This window comes from Cupressus sempervirens, chromosome 3 (assembly GCF_028749045.1).
Source record: "Cupressus sempervirens isolate cs-2001-9-10 chromosome 3, ASM2874904v1, whole genome shotgun sequence".
Lineage (NCBI taxonomy): Eukaryota > Viridiplantae > Streptophyta > Pinopsida > Cupressales > Cupressaceae > Cupressus > Cupressus sempervirens.
The window spans coordinates 628,232,301-628,252,981 of NC_143120.1; the positions used below are offsets into that span (position 1 = coordinate 628,232,301).

The following is a 20,681-nucleotide window of genomic DNA, read 5'->3' on the forward strand; positions in this document are numbered from 1 at the left end:
GAGTGCACAAGAAGGTGACTTTTAGATTTTATTTTATTTCTGAAATCATCTCTTTTAGCTAGATTTTATGTTTGGCACCCATAAAAAGGTTGTTGATGTGGTGTTACATGGATCAGCCCCATAGTATGTGGTGCATAAATAAGTACTATAAGGAATTTCCAAGTTTTACATTTATCTGCCCCTTTATATGCCATACACCATTCCCTTTCCCCTTTATTTTTACACTTTTATAATTGGAATGCGCTCTGTTTTCTTGCATTTTGTCACCACAATATGTGGGTAACAATGCGAAACTTTTTCAACTTAGTTTCACATTTCTCTGAGGTTAGTTTATTATTTAATTGATTAGTATTGATCAATCAATTGACTCCAATTGATATAATGAATCTTTTTACTAAAGACTTTCGTCAAGTCTTTTTAGTTTTTCTATTTGTTGAGCTTATGCTTGATTTTTGAAGCCTTCAACATCCTTTTTCGTGTTTTTGAGTGTGTAATTGTTGGCTTTTGATCCTTTGGTTTTGCTCAAGTTATTGCTTTCGGTTTTCCCTACAATTCAATCTATCTTAGGGCTTAATCGGAGTTGGCAATCAAAAGATATGACCATTTTAGTGCTCAAAATGTGGACCTTTTAGGTGCAACTGCACAAATTAAAATATCATGTTATATTTTGAAGTTGACATTCACTTTTTGAAAAATATAACATAATTTCACTTTATGTTATGTTTTTAAGTTATTTTATCATTTCATTTTTTCACTTAAAGTAACTATAGAGCACTTTATCTTATATTTTTAAGTTGAGTTACTTTTTAAATTTTCACTAAATTGACTATATTAACTATATAGTTTAATTTAATTTTTGAGTTATAATTCAAACCATCTTAGTAAATATTACTTTTAAAATGATAATTGCACATTATATATTTATCTATATAGTGTAAATATTATTTGTGACCCATTTGAGTAATATTTCTTCAAAACTTTAATTGACATTTGCGTAATTCATCACTTAAGTTGTGCACAACATGTCTATAAGCACATTTTCATCAAAATATGCAATTGCATCTAAAATGTGCAGTTTTGAATGAAAAAGTCATTTGAAAACACATAAAACATGTGTTTTAAAATATGCAATGACTCCCAAAAGGTGAGACATGCATATTTGAGTGTTTTCAAAACATGCATATGCACCCAAAAGGCGCAATTTTGCTTGTGGCCTCCATTACATGTATTTTAAGACATGCATATGCACCCAAAAGGTGCGATTTTTCTTATAGACTCCATTCCATGTGTTTTTAAAACATGTAATTGCGCCCAAAAGGTGTGATTTTCCTTGCAATACATGCATATGCCCTCATAAAACCCAAAGTTGAAGATTCAAGGGCAAAAGATTTGATGTTTAACTCCTCCAAGAACACATTTTTCGTAAAAAAAATGCTTAGATCTGCCCATATAATGGCTTGAAATCCATCACAAGAGGGGCATTTTTGAGTTTAAATGCATATGCATGCATTTGGGGGTCATGATTTTGCATATCCAAAATAAAAAAACTCAAATGCATGCATTTTTGAGCCATGTTTTTGTGAAAAACGCCCAGATTTGGGGCAGTTTTGATCACTTTTTGGCTCAAATAGAAGTCGTTTTGAGGATATATATATATATATATATATATATATATATATATATATATATATATATATATATATATATATTTGTCTTTAGATGTAAAAAATGCTTCATTTCATGCCTTCTATGAATCACTTTTTTGCTAAAAACGCCTAGTAAATTGGGTTTTTTTATCCACTTTTATGCATTTTGGAGCCACGTTTTTGCATTTGAGGAAGTCATTTTTGCATTCATAAGTAAAAAGCGATCAATTTATATGCATTTGTGAGCCACGCTTTTGTAAAAATGACCTAGAATTTCGCATCAAAAGGGCACATTTTTATTAAAAATACTAAAAAAAATGACATTCCTAGCCCATACTTCTAGATCAATAGGGGTTGTTTTTGAGTTTTAATGCGTGTTATTGCCTTTGGAGACCACCGTTTTGGCATTCTCGTGTCAAATTTGATCCTTACATTGCTAATTAATATTTGTTGAATGCAAGTATGGAAGAAGTCAAATTATTGTTTGAGAATCCAGATTTGGAGGAGAATTGGCCTTCAAAGTCTTTATGATTCTTGCTATTTTGGCTCTTTAATCTCCAATTAAGTGGACATTTTCAAACTTGCTCATCAATTCAGTCTTATCTTGCTATATCCATGCATATTATGGCTTGTTATTGAACATTTGTCCAAATGTTTGCCATGTAAAGTGCAAATTCTCTTTAAATAGGATGAAAACATTCATTTTTAAGTGTTTGGAATTTCCCAGTGTTACCCTGGCGCGGGCGTGCGGGGTGCGGGGGGACGTCGGGACAAATTTCAGGTGCGGGAAAAAAATAGCCTCCATTTGGGGACGGTAGGGGGACGGCGGGGGAGCGGAGGGGGGGTTCGGGGGGGTGGGGGTAGGGGGTTGCATAGTATATATATAATATATATGATTGAAAATGCTAATTATGAAATGATACTTCAATATATTATATAATATATAACAATGTAACATTAACATATCAAATATAGTTGACTACAATGAATAGAGAAAATTAAAATGTGAGTCACAAACCATAAGTTCAAACTTGAAACTTGAAATTTCATAACCATTACTATTACTAATGACCATTTGACAAATTAACTTAGTTCAAGATGCAAGATTCAAAATTCATTGTTCAAATATGATTTTATGAATATCATATATCATAAAGATGCTCATGATGACAATGAGCCGAATAGCATGAAACAGTGAAATAATAATAATGTATCATAGCCATATCAAAGTGAGTATAATCAACAAAATGACAAAATGCCAATAATGAGAATGGATGATTCTCAAGTGCTCTCTAATCATCCCCTATGCCGAAGTCCTCATCACTGGAACTACTAGACTCCTCCTGGGTAAGATCCTGATCCTCTAAAGGAATACCAACCAGCCCTACATTGGCTTCTGCATCGGCATCCTCATCAATCTGAGCTGGATCCTCTGGCTCTACATCCCATCGTGCTGCAAGGCTCTCCTTGTACTCGCGTGTTTTGTGATCTTTGAGCCACAAGTGACCATGTACAACAACTAGCTTCTTTGCTCTCTTAGAGGTAAGTTTGTTCCTCTTAACAGAGTGAATGAAGCTATATGTGGACCAATTCCTCTTTGCAGCTAAGGAGCTAGACACCTGAGATACCAAAGTTGATCTTACAATTTACAAGTTACAAACAAATGTTCATACAATTTGTAACAAATGATAAATGGTAAATCGATGATTAATGATTATTGAATCAATGAATCATAAATTAAAATCAGCAAGGTAAAACTCTTCAAGTTAAGATTGTAAAGGGCTGGAATTAGTTATTAGTATTACAAACCCGAGAAAGCAGTTGAATGGCTAGTGAGGTGATCTTTAACTTTTGTGACCCATGACATTTCCACCACAAAATGGGATTCTTTTGTGCCATGGTTTTGAGATCCACCTTTGCAATATCCGAGTATCCTACAAGTTACAAGTTTTAAAGTTTACAACATAATATTAAAATTATAAATAACTTAAATAAAGTTATAACTTATAAGTAAAGTAACATTTAATTATTAAATATTAAAAGAACTTATAATTAGAAAGAGTTTAGAGCACTGAATCAAGATTTAAGGATTACCTGAAAGACTAGCAAATTCGGACCACTCGGTGCGAATCTCACTAGTAGTCTCAGTGTCATACATTTTGGCAATGCATCGAAAGAACCCATTCTTCACCTCATTATCCCGAAGTGGTGTGACTCTACCAGGCCTAGGTATGTACCACTTCGGGTTCAATGCATAGGCAGCCATGTGCAAAGGAGTGTTCAACTTCTCCCTCCTGCGGTGAATGATAGGCTCAATGTGCTCTGTATAGAATGCTAGAGTGGGGTCTCTCTCACGCACAACAGCCCTCATCTGCCCAAGCATGTAATCAATGCACTCATAAACCTTTCCAAGGCTAGGTGAATTTGCATCTCCATATCTGATCACCTGAAACACTGGAGTAATGATGGAGACTATGTATTTTACATCACTCCAAAACTGATCACTCTTCACGGTCTCCTTTACCCTCTTCCCCTGCTTTGTTCTGGACTCAGGCCATTGATTCCATTCTTGTGTCATAACCATGAGTTGCAATGGCTCTTGCAACTTAATCGTTCTCTCCAAGAGAATATAATATGATGCATACCTGGTCTCAACTGGTTTCAGGAATTGCTTCTTTGCGAAGCTCTTGAAAAGTGCATGTGATCTATGGTGATTGCAGATAAATATCTGCACCTCTCTCCCATCATTAACCACCTTTCTAATCCACTCTATTTTCCCCATGTCTTTGAGTGCATTGTTCATGGCATGCACACAACATGGAGTCCACCAAATATGCCTATAAGCTGCCTCAACAAGCCTCACTGTAGCTTTGCACACATGTGCTGCATCTGTCACAACTTGGACCACATTTTGTGGTCCAACCTCCTCAATGGCTTCCCTAAGCACATGAAATTGAAAATCAACATCTTTACGATGCCCTGAACAATCAACTGCCTTCAAAAAATATGGGCCCTCCGTGCATGTAACCATAATGTTGCTGAGTGGACGATGACTAATGTTCATCCACCCATCCATGATAATGTTGCAACCTGACTCCATCCAACATGCTTTCATTTGCTCCATCAAGATCCCAACCTTGTCATAGGCTCTATCCAACACTGTAGTCCTCAGCTTGTGGTCACCTGGTGGCACATATGATGGCTCTCCCTCATTCACTGCCATGGTCATCATCCTCACAAAATAGGGAGATCGAGCCACATGTGTAGAGATGCCATTGGCAAAGAAGAAATCACCAACAACATCATCTAACCGGTCCCTTGCATGCATGTTAAATAAATGAGCAATGGGGTTACTATCAGTACGACTTGTAGTTGCTTTTCATTTCCCCCTACTGTTGTCCCCTGCTGAACTGTGTGTAGGTGAGGAGAATGATGGTGTAGGTGACACAGTCCCTGCTCTTTGATGCAAGATACGAGTAGATGTATCTCGCTGCACCTCTAACTGCTGTATATGCTGTACCTGTTGCCTAGCAAACAAAGATCTAGGCACTAGAACAACACTATCATCAGGAATGCCCCATAGTTTATTCACTTCAATTCTGTATCTGACATTCTTAGGATTTGATAAGAACATGCATGGGTTCACACCATAGCCACTCCAAAAAAGGTGTGAATTAACTCTTGTAATGCTGCCAAACCATTCTGCTCCACATATATTGCACTTCCATTTGCGTGTGCCACCCCTTGAAGGTGTAGGGCATGTAATTTTTTTAGCAAACTGTTTAAGAAGGGACTTTGGGTCATAAGGACCCCTAGCATACTTCCTCAAAATCTCTGAAGGGCAATCAGTAAAAGGCACCCCTAGTGCAACATAAGGAGGCTCTTCCTCAGGCTCAGATTGACCACCTACATCAGCCCCATGATCACTTCCTTCAGGCTCAAGTTCAGGCTCATAATCAAATGCACTTGGCTCATTAATTTCCATCTCTTCTGCACTTTGGCTGGATCTAGAAGCCATTTATAAAACTGCATTTCACAAAATGAAAATAAAATTATAAAAATGATCATGATACATTTCAGCCCAAGTAAAAATAATTTAAAACTTAAAACTTTACTATTTAATTTTAGCATTTACTATTTAAAAATTTAAAGTATTAAAAAATGAAGCTAAATACTAAAAGTAAATACTAAATAAAAATATGGCAATATGGCATATGCTGAAACGTTTTACTAAGTTACTTTCAAGTTTCAAGTTTCATTCTTGAATCTTGTTGATAGTTGAATCTTCTTAGTTCTTTGAGTTTTTTATTTTAAATTTATTATCTATATTAATTTTTAGTTTTTAAATTTTTTCATTGTTCTTAAAATAAAAATATGGCAATATGGCATATGCTGAAACGTATTTAGTAAAATACGTTTTAGCATATGCCATATTGCCATATTTTTATTTTAAGAACAATGAAAAAAACTAAAAATTAATATAGATAATAAATTATAAAATAAAAAATCATAGAATTAGGAAGATTCAACTATCAACAAGATTCAAGAATGAAACTTGAAACTTGAAAGTAACTTAGTAAAACTAAATAGTAAATACTAAATACTAAATTTAAAAATTATAAATTGATTTTTAAAACCAAAAAAACTAAGTAAAATAAAAAAAACCCTACCTTGAAGGCTTGAACTTGAGGAGACACTTGCCAAATCAAACTTTCTTGCTCCTCTTGATCTTGCAATCCCTTGCAAAACCACCCACTAATCTCTCACAAGCTCCTCCAAACACTCTTTCTCACTTAGCTCCTTGCTGCTCCAAAATGGTGAAATGAAATGATGAAATGAAAATGAGATCTATTGGTCTTATTAAGCCTTCAAATAGACCACATGGGACCCACATGCAATTAGGGTTAGCATACTTAAAAAACAAAAAACAAAAAAAAAAGCAAAAAGTATTATTTTTAAAAATTTTTTTGGGCCTCTTCTCGGCGCACCTCGCGAGCACTCGGGAAGCACCCTGCGAGCACCCGAGGCGCACCCGCGCACCCGGGAAGCACCCGAGCACCACGTCCCACGCGGGTGCTCAACTGGTGCGACGGGGGTGCGGAAGCGAAAAATCCGCTAGCGGGGGTGCTTGGGTGCATGACACACTCGTACCGGGTGCGCCCAAGTTTTGACTCGGGTGCGCACACCCGGGTTACATTGGAATTTCCTCAAATTCCAATTTTGAATTTGCACGTGAAAGCAACTTGCTTGTTGACATGTTTGAGTTTAAGACCAAAGGTATGTGTTTTTTTTGTGCTTGTTTTCGTTGTTTGTTGCTTGCTTTTTTATTTTTATTTTTCATTTGGAAGAAATTGCAAGTTCTTTCCCAAGGACTTGAGCATGTTTCACTTCACTACATTTTTCACCATCTTGCGCAAGTGCATCATTTCATTCCATATTTGCCATTACATGCCAAGGCACATTGCATCCATTCCTTTCATATGCAATTACACTTCAAGAGCAATTACATGTAATTCCACATTCCATGTCATGACGCACTGCATCTCATTCTCCACATGCGATTACAGGTAACCTCACCTTCCAGCCACATTTACATGCAACCTCATCCTTCGTTCCCATTTACACACGTTTCCATCTTTCGAACCGAAATGCATGTTCATTTTACATGTAATCCACTTTACGTGTAATGACATCTAGAGACCCCATTTTTGACTAAAGATCACATTTTTAAAGTCAAAATTTATCATTTGCATGCATTCCCATGCGCCTAGCCTTCATTTCTCAAGGCATCTTTATAAGAACTCATCCTTTTCCCATATTTATTTACATGCTGTCCATCTTCCTGAGTCCCATTTTAGCCCTTCGCATGAACTTTCAATATCACATGCAATTCATTGCATATGTTCCATGAGTATCTAATCAATACTTCGAATATGCTATTCCTCAGAGATCCATTTTGCCAATATTTTCATGGAGTCAGAATCCATAGCTTCCAATGATGGATTCAATCCCTTTGAAACTTTAATGTTGCAACAAGTCAAGATATGCCATAATTTCTATAAAAAATGAAGACATTTAGTAAAGAAAGGCATGCTTTGAATGAAAGAAGCGGTAATTCTTTTGGTCTCCATTTTTCCAATGGTTGTCCAAGAACCTAAGTTTGTTTGGCAACTCGCTTGTTGGAAAGTTGTTCCAAGTACCTCTGAACATCATTGAGAAGGTCTTTAAAGTGTCAGAGTCTCTAGTTTGTGCTGATCTACAAAGGAGAATTAATGACAACTTGAATGAGAAAAAGCTTGATCACATCAAGATTTCAAATGATAATGGATAATTTATCAAAGAGAGTCAGAGGCTATCAAAAGATGCAACACCCTGATAATCAAGGTGAATGCAGTGGCATGAAATACAGGAACTCTCAATCCTATTATCATCTGGGATTGCATTATCAAGTACAAGGCCTTTGCCCATAATTTACAAGATTGATTCATTTAGAATCAACAGTTTTAATTCTCTTCCGTCTTCGTCCTTCTTTAGTTTCCAAGTTTGTAGATGAAGAGGATGTATTACATCAAAATATATAATTAAATGTAATACGATTTACATGTGTAATGACATTTAATCCAATAATTTCTCTTGAAAAGTTAGACCGGATCAAAGTTGGTTGAGTTGCTCCCACTTTTTCCTCCATTTTTTTCTAAACTCCTTTGCCTATATAAGGAATGCCCCCTCATTGTAAAAATCATCTTTTGTTGTATACAAGAAAGCTATGTCAAACTTATGCAAGCATAACTTTGATTGTGTATTACGAATTTGGGAGAAAAGTGAATAAAAGAAGCAATTTGATTCGAAGTTTTGACTGGAAGCAATTGTGATAGAGCAAATTAGAAGCTTTGGCTGTAATTTATGCATATTGTTTTTGATTCATGTTATTATTGTGTGTTCAATAATAAGAGCATAGTGAGTTAAGAAGCAATCGAAGCCGAAGCTTTAACTGGGAGTGATTGTGGTGATACATAGACTACAAGCTTTGACTGTAGCTTGTATTGCCGTCTCAAATTTATGAAAAATAGTTAGAATTTTCCTACTTTTGGAAGTCTTTGCGCCCCAATGGTAGAGGGTTTTCTTATAAAATAGAGATCATCTACTTCTAGAAGTCTTTGCGCCCCCAATGGTAGTGATTTTTCTTATAAATTAGATTAAAACAGGACCTAGAACCAAACAAGTACGCTTTCAGCTAGCCTTTGAGTTAGTTTTAGTTAATTGGTATCACCGTTACAGCTACTAGATAGAAGTTTAGTTAGAGATTTCATCTTTCCCATTACTTGCTCCACGGGTAAATGGATTCTTTCCTAAAAGTTAAGAGGAAAGAATATTGGTAACACCTTTTACAAAATCTCTAAACTTCTTGCTTACCTTGAGTTGATCCAAGGAACCATGAGAAGAGAGAGCCTTCCTTTTAATGTAGGAGAGACTTGATCTCATACGTTGTGGCTGGTCTACCTATTTTGTGATTGAATTTTCACATAACTGTCGATTGCAAAATATCCACCCAACACACTCCTAGGCAAAATGGTGGCCTTTTCATGGTCTTTTCATTGTGTTGATCCACACCAACACACCTTATGCACCTTTCTTTTTGTCCTTATTTTGCAATACCTTGGGCGCACTAGGCCTAGGCACATGAAATGGCAACTTAGGGTGACTTTTCAAGAATTTCCTAGTCATGTGCTATCTATGCCACTTAAGTTGTTGCTCCTTTAGTCAGTAACTTAGTCTTCCCTATGTACCTTGTTCCAAGGGCACATTTGAAGGAACGTCTTATATCCATGTTTTGTTGTGGGATGTTCTTGGGGTGGGTTGGCTCTCCCTTGGCATCACCCAAATGAGGAACATGCCTAAGGGATGTTCCTCTTTTAGAAATATCGTTTTTTATATTTTTTGTTGTCTTTTTGAAATAGCAAGGTGGGGGTAGGTGGGGAATGATTTATCTCCAATCTCATGTCCTTGAGGCATTCCCATTTTTGGGAAATGGTTTGACAATAGGGGGAAGGTGCATTGCATTATTAAGATCATTTATGATAGAATTTTTTACCAAGGTCCAAGAGACTTGTATACATGTTTGGTATTGCAACTACTCATCCCTAGTGTCATAATTTATTCTTTCAGTAGTGTACTAAATGTGGCCTAGAAAGGAATATAGAATATTTGTAACTCTAGAGATTGATCTTTAGGTATAATGGCTTGGTTGTTCTATGAATTGGAGTCCTTATATAAAGTAAATGGGTAAAATTATATTATATATTGCCTCTAACATTTTATCACAAAACATGTATATTCTAGTATGCCTTGCAAATACCATGAGCTTCCATGTCCTAGATTTGGATAGATCTATAGATCGGTGAAGCTAGTTGTTTATGGTATGTTGGTGATGAATTTCTATTGGTACACATTTATGATGTTAGTGACTGCTATAAACCATTCATCATCTCAAGGTAGAATGACTTGGGTGTTCTAGGAACTGGAATCATTATATAAAGTTAATGGGTACAATTTTATTATATATTGCCTTCAGCATTTTTCACAATACATGTATATTCTAGTGTGCCTTGCAAATACCACGAGCTTCCATGCCCTAGAGTTGGATAGATCTAGATTGGTGAAATTAGTTGTCTATGGTATGTCGGCAATAAATTTCTATTGGTACACATTAATGATATTTGTGATTTCTATACACCATTCCTCACCTCAAGGTTGGGTTATGCCCTTGTTATGTATCTACATCATTTAAGTTGGCTTGCATGTGCTCTATTTGTAAGTCTCTCTCTGTCTGTTTTCTTGTTCTTCAAATATGCATTTATGCCATAGTAACACGGGGACATGTCCCCCCCTCCTCTTTTTGCCCCACGCATTAGGACTTGGGGGCTATGTTCCCCTGTCCCCATTGGTGCCACCAGATTCCACCACCTTTGCCGAGGATGGGGGGATGTCTCGGTGTTAACTATTTGCTGATTTGACCATTTATGTTCAATGTCTGATGTTCTAATTCAATGCAATGTTCAAGTATTTACTCTTTTACTTCTTTATATCTTATATTGCAATAGATCTTTTCATAACTAGCATTTTAAGTACCATATGCATAATATATACAACACCAACACCCCAGGTGTCCCCCCCGTTGTCCCCAAATTAAGGCCCCTTTGTCCCCCTGTCCCCCAGGATGGTGTAACTATGGTTTATGCAAACACAAGGAAGTTAGTTTGTAATAATTTATGATAATCAAAGACAAGTTAGTCATTCTTTCACCATACAGGAATATTTAAACTTATGGGATAAGTATATTAGAGCTTGACAGAGAACTTGAAGTAAACAAGGGCATCTCTATAGCATGCTGAAATTCTACATATCAGTGGCCTATATTATAAATTGGTTGGGAAATACTGGAAATGGTCTTGGAATATCCATGCTTCCATTGCAACAAAATTGTATAATTAATTTTTTATGCAGCATTGTCTGAATGAGTTTGATTCTTGAGAGATCTTTGGACCGTCACAAATATATAAATAGTGTGAATCCTTGGAAGGCAAATTTTGTGCTTAATTTTTGTGTTTCTAAACCCCTCTTCAGGCATTTTGGAGGACCTCAAGCTATGGTATTAAACGACTCATATTTCTTCCATGTGAAGCTTGATCTCTTGTTTCTATTAAGCTTAAAGAAGCCATCCGAGTTTTCTTGAAAAGCGTCATCTGTTATTCATTGAAACATGTAATCTAGAATTCTTGACTGTATTGTTTCTATTATTTGTGTCTTGTGTCTTATTTAACTGAATTTGTGTAAACATCGTAAAGAAAATGTAACTTTCCTTTTCAAAGTTTAAGGTTATAAGTTCAAGTGGACAGCTTTTTAAATCAGGTTCAAGAGGGACACACGGGCTAATGTTTGACAATAATAATCATTAATCATGAATTTGTAACATAAACATATCATGATCTTTTCTAGTCAGCAAAACTAAATTCTTTGTATGAGAACACTTGTTTAATCATTTTTTGTTACACTTTGTGTTTCTTTTAATATTTGAGCACTATGTATTCTTGAGACCTAATTATCCAAGTCATTTTCATTAATCATGAATTGAAGTTATTGCTTATGCACAGTGCATTCATTGTCAATATTGGAGACATGCTGGAAAGATGGAGTAACAACATTTTCAGGTACTTCAGTTTGGCTGGTTTCATGAACAATATTTTTTTAAGCCTGTCTTTTTAACAATTTGATTTCATTTAGAAATACATTTGTGAGGTAGTAATCAAAATTTCCTTTTATGCCTGCATGGTTATTCACTTGTTGAGAGGCAATGCCTCTTGTGGAGGTTTGGAGTAGTAACCCTTGTAGGGTCTAGAACATAGTTACATGGTTTGGACTTGGCACCTAGATTCAGTGTAAACTTGGCAAATTAAAAAAACTAAGAAATTTAGATATTTTTAAGAATTTAAAAGTTGTTTAATACACCTTTTAATAAATAAATCTTAAAGACGCAAGAACATGATCACCTAGAAGCTACGTTGATCACATACAAAAGTAATTCTTATTTTCTATAGAGATGTCTTTTTTACTTCAGTTTTCTCTTCTGGCATTTCCGATTTCCATATTTTCTTGGTTATAGATCTGTTCTTTTTTGCTTCACATATTTTACTAATGTACCTAGCTTAATATAATTGTAACATCTAAATGAAACTTTTACATGTTCCATAGGTTTCAAAAAGAGACCAAGTTTGGATCTTATACTTATAGCTTCCAATAGCAGTTTGTGTTGTTGACCTCATTTTCAATCTTACTTGGGAAAAAACACTTATCAAGTTTTCTGGGTTATTCTCCCTATTTTATCCATGGTTTCACCTATGCTGTTAGAATTTCAAAATTCCAATGGTCGATTGCAAATTATGAAGATGGATCCTCATTGATTTTTCCTCCATAGGCTTAGCCATTGAGTTTTTACTCACTTTATTCTTTTTCACTTCATAGAAATTACCAATATACCCAACTTTATGGGAGGTATCACATTTAAATGCGAAATTTGCATAAACCACAAGCCCATGAAAGGACCAAGTTCAGATTATGTACTTATAGATCCTAGCATCCATCCATTTAGGTTGTTCCTTATTTTCAACCTTTTCAAGGAAGCCAAATTTCCTTGCAGAGGGATTGACCCAATGTAATTTCCCTCATAGTTTACCCTATGCATCTGAGGGTCGCTGGATTCTCATTCTGAGCAAATTACAGTGATAGATGCATATTGGTGTTCCCTCCACAGGTTTATTTGTTACATTAAGTTTAAGTTTAGGTCACCATTTTTTCAAATTAAAAATTGGCTTACTGGATTCAAAGGCCAATTGGTCTTGGTTTCATCTAGACTTCCTTTATTCAAATAAATGTTAATAAAAATTCTTCTCGTCAGATATAAAATTTCCATTGCTCTACTATCTACTCACTTTTCTATTTCATGATTTTTTGGAGTTTCTACTTCTGATATGATAAACTCCAATCTGGAAACAGAGTAGATTTTTTTTTTTTCCAAACTCTTGCTAATGCAATTTACTGAACGACTAGTTAAATACAGACTGTAATGACCCTTAGTCAGCTAGCTTCAAATATCGAAATAATCTTCTCAAAACTTCAATTGTAAAGACTAATACTTATACTCTAAGGCAAACTTGTGTACAAACAATATACTGATTGCAAATATCAACTCTCTTCATAATGACCCTTAGATGTTTCATATATACCAATCTTCCCAGCTTTGTATTTTCATCAACAATTATACTTGATTATATCTACTCCGCTGCTAATTTGAGGGTTTGTAGGTACTTGGGATAGTTTCATGGTTATATAATATCACCATGACTGTTCACCCTATCAGATATAATATATATATAAGTGGACTGATATAGATATCTTGGGAATACTAGTGTAAGCTTTCTCTTTTATGATTTTTATCCTTCTTGTTCACTGATTATTTGACTATACTAATATAATTCTTTCTTTATATTGAACTCCCTTAGTGTCTTCATGTTGTACTTGTGATCCACATGACTATCCTTGTAATCCATCCTATGTGTTCCCCCTTTCTCAACAAACTGAATGTGTTTCTTTTCTGTACGTCTTCCCCATTCCATTAACTTTGGTGCACTTTGATTATTGGTTAGAATGTATATTAGACGGAACTTGTCATTCCTTCCTTATTCAACTGTGTCTATCTCTGATTATATAAGCCTTCGTAATATCCTCAGATAGGGACACAGAGCTCTGTTTTGATTTATAAATTGCTACCTGTTGGATTATTGGTCTTCGTCATGGCTATCTGCTTCATACTGAATTGACCTGTCTTTATAGTCTTGGTGCCCTGGGAATGTATGTTTCTGACTCCTTGGTCGTTGTTTTCTATTCCTCTCTATTGTATTATCCATTAATAAACTCACATTGACAATCAGAATTTCCAGCCCCTGCAAGTGACTGGAGTTCTTATTCGCTAACTTTAGCATTCCATCATTTGGTAACTTCCCTCTGCTATTTCCACTCGTCTCCTTTCTTTTTGTTCCCTTCTCCATTAGATGTTGACTGTCCAAACTTCTATGTGTTTGCTTGGGAGATCTAATATGTGCTATGAATGCTCGATTGTTTGTATAGAATTTCTGTCCTTTGTAATTTTTGGATTCTTATCCATCTGCGTTGCTCTTCTAATCGTATGATTCACATTGAATAAACTCCTCTTCTCCAGTTCCACGATGAACGTTTCTCTGACTGAAAGCTGACTCAGTTCTTATGCTTGAACGCCTTTGATAAAGCCCTAAGTTGGATCCTATGTGACTGCTGCTCCTTCTGTCATTCTCTAGATTATCCAAAGAATCTCCCCTTCACTGAATGGTGTTCTTCAAACCCTATATAGAGCCTGAATGACCTCACTATTTGACACGCCCGACCATTTGAGTAGTCACAACTCTTCAAAAAAAGGATTTCCTTGTCATCTACTTAATCACCTATGTTAGCTAAGATCGAGCCTTTTAATTTATCATCTGATTGAGTAATATGTGAAGTTTGATCATTCTGTACATTAACATTGGACTCCACGTGCGACTCTTTAGCCATGCATCCACCCAGCCATGCCTTGGCTAATATAGTTGATATATTTTTGCTTAATAATCTTTTATTTATTTATTATCATTTCCTTTATAAGAATAATATAACAATGATCATTATATTATTCATTATCTCAATAATATATTAATATTTTACTTTCTTTATTACTTATAATATGTCAAATACATTATAATATTATAGTTTATACTATACTTTTAGATATTCATAAATTTTAATTTTATTATGTTATATTCATTCTGATTATTATTTAAATATTATCTAATTCTTGATGTATACAAAAAGGGGACATTACAAGAACCCATGTTTATAACAACATATGGATTAAATAATTGTCAGGGCATGCCAAGCTAGTAATCACAGAATGGCTAACGTACCAAGAATAACAAATTCAATCAAATAAGAACCTACAATTTTTTGTCCACCTTCAGGTAAGAGAAAATTTTACTCGGAAGGCTTGAGCAAGGATAATCGCCAATTCACAAAGGATGCTGTCAACTGTTCTCACGAAAAAAGCTCAGAATCTTACTGCGTGCTAGACATGGGTGAGCTGCTACCAATATGCTCCCTGGTGTTTGCCAGGTCTTCCATATGTTTTTCTCCCCTTGTTGCTTGTGCTTGGATGCGGCTAGACAAGGAGTGTCCTGTTGTTCTATCTTCAACATTGTTTTCCACTACTAAAAATGCCACAACAATATCCACTCAATCTCTTCCAGTGCAGCATTGACACTGTGATGAGGCCGGTGGCCTTGCCTTTCCTCCTTAGTACAAGCTCGGGAATCCTTCCCTCTTTCTTCTCCACTTGCCTTAGCTAACTGGAAACATGTCTATTGATAGATGCATACCACACGATAAACTCCTATTATGCCAAGATATTGCTCATTTTGACCAGCTAATGCGATGCAAAATATACCCTGTTTCCCTTCCGTTACAAGCGCCTGTGAGTTCCTATTTCGTTGATGGAAACAAACAGTGCGACTTGTTTGCTAATACTGCCGATTAACCATGGGAAAATACGTGTTTTGCTTCTCCAATCTTGTTAAGCGGATACCTTCAAACCTTGCCAATATGCTAAGGCTATCTTGGGTAAATCTTTCAAAACTGAGGATAGTGTGAGAATCTGCCCACACAGAGACAAAACCAATAGATTTCCCTACAATTGCGTAAGTCTACGATATTCTGAGAGTCTATTCCAACCCTAAAAATAGCCACTGGTTGAATACCTCTACAGTATTCTGCAAACTTTGCATTTAATTCTTTCCGTCCCCCCCAAATTGAGCTCTCCCTGCCTCTATATAATGCCAAGTAATGCTCAACAATTGTCTTGGCTGTCAGAGCCATGTAACCAAGACTGGGCTAACGGTTTCTCTTGTTCTAGTCTCCTTGTTATACTCACTTTGTCTCATTTCATCAGATATATATATATTTACGACTTAGGCATACTTAGAGGATATTCATAAATATATGTATATGTAAAAATCTCTATTTATTAAATGCAAGAAAAGACGATTAAAATAGCATTTACTAAATTCTTCCGTAGTTGCTCCGAATTGGAGGGGGACATTATAGTCCTCCCTCCCCAAGAATTGCTTGCTCTCAAGTAATTTCAAAGATGGGTGGGACCAGATCTTCAATTTCCCAAGTTGCATCTTCTAGAGGCAAATTGTCAAAGTAGGGACCTATATTGTCTTTGATATCATTGATCAACTTCTTGAGCACATCATTGAAGGCAGTCAATTTTCCACAATCCTAGTCCACTCAAAACCATCTTTCATTTCATAAATGAACATAGTAATATGGCCGTCTCTCAGCATTTCCTTTTCCGAAATATTAAAAAAAAAAACACTTTTTAATATTTCTTCTTAACCTTATTTTTTTTCTATTTTTCACTCACAAATTATGTTTTTATTTTTTAATTTTTAAACTAGATATATACTTTACCAAGATTAAAATTTTACAGTTTACAACCCACTTCGCTTCTAAAAAAATTGTCCAAACCAAATGGCAAGATGCAATCCAATATTCTAATGCTTCGTCTCCAAAAACAACATGAGCATGTTGCTATTGTTAACAAGTTAAACTTAGTTTCTAAATATATTTTGCATGATGCGAGAACTTTATTTATTGAGTTATGATATAAGTGCTTTTACGTGGAAGTTGAAAGCAAAGTTGTAGACAGTTTGTCGTTTCCTTCCATCCACTTTCTCTGGAACACTAGTGCTGCATCGATATTGTTTTGTACAGTGATATGCAATTGATTGCCAAGTTGCCAACAAACATAATAATAACCATATTTAGATCAAGAGATCTTTATATTTCACAGATTTCTAAAAGCAAAATCTTGGAAGGTTAGCGTCTTGGTGGGATGATTTTTAATTCGTATAAAATTTCAGATTGGATCACTACTAGGACATACTTTCCTGTTTGTAATGAAGCAAATAGGACAGTTTTAAAACTAGAAAATCTATTTGTTGAAAGTTTGGCGATTGGGCTGTAATTGCAAATGGCCTCTTCTTTGATATCTTACTATATGTCGACTCGACTCATCATTTCTGCAAATTGAAACACAACTGTTTCCCATATAAGTTCTGTACGACAGTAGCAATCACAAATTAGTATTTTAAATGTTGTTGAAACTCAAGGTCTTTTTAAGCGACCAACTTGTTTCTTTTTTGCCAATAATTTGTCGAGAGAGGTAAAACTGTCAAGCTCGAAACATTCAATTGACTCATGTTTGTAAGGAAACTGTAGTATTGTATACGATGGAATTAGGGATACAGAGGTTGGTTATATAGATGTGTCAGAATTTCTTCAAAGAATAGAGACTACTTGTCAAGAAGACATGCTTCAAATCAAAAGAAACAATATTCATTCGGTCTCCACTTTTCAAATGGCTGCCTTAGAACCTAAATTCGTGTGGGAATGCACTAAGCACTTTGGTCTGAAAACAAAATCAGTTAAAGATGTTGATGGGGCAGTTTTTCTCAGTTTACATCCAGACATCATTGATAAGGTTTTCTTAGTGTCAGAATGTATAGAATGTGCAAATCTGACAAAGGAGAATTCACAACAACTGTGGAATGAGAAAAAGCTTGTAGTTCAAGAGACATGTTGCATGTAATTGATTTGCATCCAATGGAATCACATGGGCTTTTAGCAATGTAATTTTCCTTTTCAACTTAGTCAAGGTGGTTGAGCTTCTCCCACTTTTTTTCTCCTCTTTTCTCTCCTTCCTTTGCCTATTTAAGGGTGTGTCTTCCATTGTAGATATCATCAGTTATATGCAAGAAAGTTTTGCAGAATTTGTGCAAGTACAATTGTGATTTATTTGTACAAGTTTCAAAGACATGAATAGAAGAAGCAATTTGTTTCGAAGTTGTGTTCAAGAACGATTGTGGTGGTGTAAATAGTAAGTTGACTACAATTTGTATTGCTTTCTTTAGTTCATGCAATCTTGTTTATATTCCAAGCAAAGCGAATAAGAGACACAATTTGTTTCAAAGTTGTGTTTGGAAACGGTTGTGGTGTTGTAAATTGTAAGTTGTCTACAATTTGCATTGTTTTCTATAGTTCACGCAATCTTGTTTATATTCATAGCCTCATCACCCGATTCTTGAGAGTCCTCTATAATATCCCTTTCCGGATATTATCTCATTTTTCCCTTTTACAGTATATTTAAAACTGAATATTGCAGATGTATCATGAATCCAATCGTAAACAATAGAAAACCAACCAGTATATATCCAGACTCTTTATGAATATAATATTCAGATGTAATTATAAGAACATGCAATACGAGACAACAATAAAACCAAAGACTTCCCCACAGGATAACAATTCGTTATTTCCAAAATAACATTTATAATGTCGAACATATAACCATGAATTACAAACTGATGAGATGAACCAGCAACTCTTAATTCCTTAAACAATGTTATTGCCTTATACAGCAGCAATATAACAACCAACAACTAAAATGTTATTGTATTATACAACAACAATACAATAACTAGTACATAGAAACCAATCCTAGATATAGATTTAATAGTCGGATTGAAATGATAGGATAAGAACCTGTAAGCGTGAATGAAACACCTGGGGTGATGTTTCCTGAGACAATGGCTTTGCGTCCACTGCCTGCTAGCATGAGGGGTTACGTCGTCCAACTAGCTGAAAGCTGAAGCTTTTTGAGACTCTTGCAAGAGAGGAAACTAAATTGAATAATAAATTAGGCATACCAACAATGAATTTCTTTCCTCTTTTAATACACAATCCTGAGACTTTTTGGTTCCCCCTTGGCCTTCGTCCTATTTCTTATGACACTTCACTGTGATAAATCGTCTTATTCCTCCTCATTCTTTTGTGACCACATGGAATATTAATTTGACCTTTAATAATTAAACTCTAGCTTACATAGTCAATTTAATATTGTAAATTTGTTTCTTCTTAATAACTCTAATGTCCCCAAGAAGGAACATTACAAATCTCCCCTCCTCGAGATTGCTTGCCCTCAAGCAATATGTACCAGGATCCCATATAAATCTGCAATTAATCCAGTAGCCCAAACTGACAACAAACTTGGCCAAACTGTGAAGCACGGTACCACTCTGCAAAACACCTGTCAACCGAATTCCTGGGTCCCATATTACTCTTCGAAGAAGTGCTGCACCAGTAAACCGATCAACATTGATCATCACCATAATCAACCTCAAACTGAATAGGACCACAATGAAATCCTCGTCCAACCATAGATACAATCTGCCAACACCGTGATCCCAAACTCTGTTATGCTGCCTCACTGCTATGATGATATAGAAATATATCCAAGGTCCATGTATAATCTAGTAGAGTGTAAAGACATGACTTAGATGGATGATGTAAGAAATGAGCTGCTCAAAAGTTGAAACCACCATCCCATGGACATCAGAATTCATACCGTCGGCATAAACTTGGAGAATTCCCAAGTGCCTAGGTGCTATGAATATGAAGGATGCTGAGAATCTAACCACAAACCTCACGTAAAACTCCATTGAGGACTGTTCAGAGGTTGATGAAGGAAATTCACCCAACTCCTGAATGGGGTGAAATCAGAAAACATGCCGGGGCTGATCAAATGATAAGCAACAGAAGTTGATTCATCATTCCTATGCTGAGATCCGGATTCACTGCTAAGATCTGAGCCAGGATCCCAAGGTTTGAAATCAAGCTCTTCCTCTTCATGGCAAACAAGAGATGATCCCTCATTTAATAGAAAAAGAGGATTGTCGGATGTCCAATTAGCAACAACTTCAAACAAGGGGTTGCCAACAAGCTGAAAGTGTTTTGTAGTTCTGCTACTTAACTATTTGGGGCAGCTATCCAAGTCATACACCTGCTAAATGCTCTCAAGTTCGTCAATGACTTCCTGGAAGAATTTCTGCCTCATTCTATTCTCATGTTCTCGAGAGTGTTCCATGAGCTTGATTTGATTTTCTGCTCCTTGTAGAGATAATTGAGTTTCACTCAATGCCTCCCGAACATACTTAACCATCATGTTGAGATCCTCAATCTCATCCTTTTCCCTATTTGACTGTGCTGCATAAATCTCAGCGACCTTAAGAATATAATCCTTGTCGGACAGCAGATGTAAGTAATCTGATTTCATAGTTTTGAGGGCTGTTTTGACCTTCTGTAAATTGGCCACATGCCAGTCACCTTCCCCTTCCCTTGGGACCTTCCTATAAAGCTTCTCAACCAACTCGTGGGTACTATCATACTGCACCAAGGATGCAACAACCTTGTCTTTACTAACCTTCAGTTGATTCTGTACGACATGTATTTCATTATCTACCTACTGAAACTATTCATTGTCTCATAGTGTCATCTTAGGTTGTTCCTCTAAATTTC

General features: G+C 35.7%; 1 protein-coding gene across 2 annotated transcripts in view; it reads left to right on the forward strand.

The window, feature by feature from the left end:
- LOC149568254 (kihadalactone A synthase LFS-like) overlaps window positions 1-20,681 on the forward strand; it is a 173,023-nt gene that overhangs the window by 84,337 nt on the left and 68,005 nt on the right. For both annotated transcript variants that reach the window (XR_016362531.1, XM_089821242.1), the window contains exon 8: window positions 11,798-11,854. Coding sequence is in view for 1 of the 2 variants with exons in the window: in XM_089821242.1 (XP_089677368.1) it covers window positions 11,798-11,854 (57 nt within the window). In the remaining variant the exon portion in view is untranslated. The remainder of the gene's footprint in view (window positions 1-11,797; window positions 11,855-20,681) is intronic.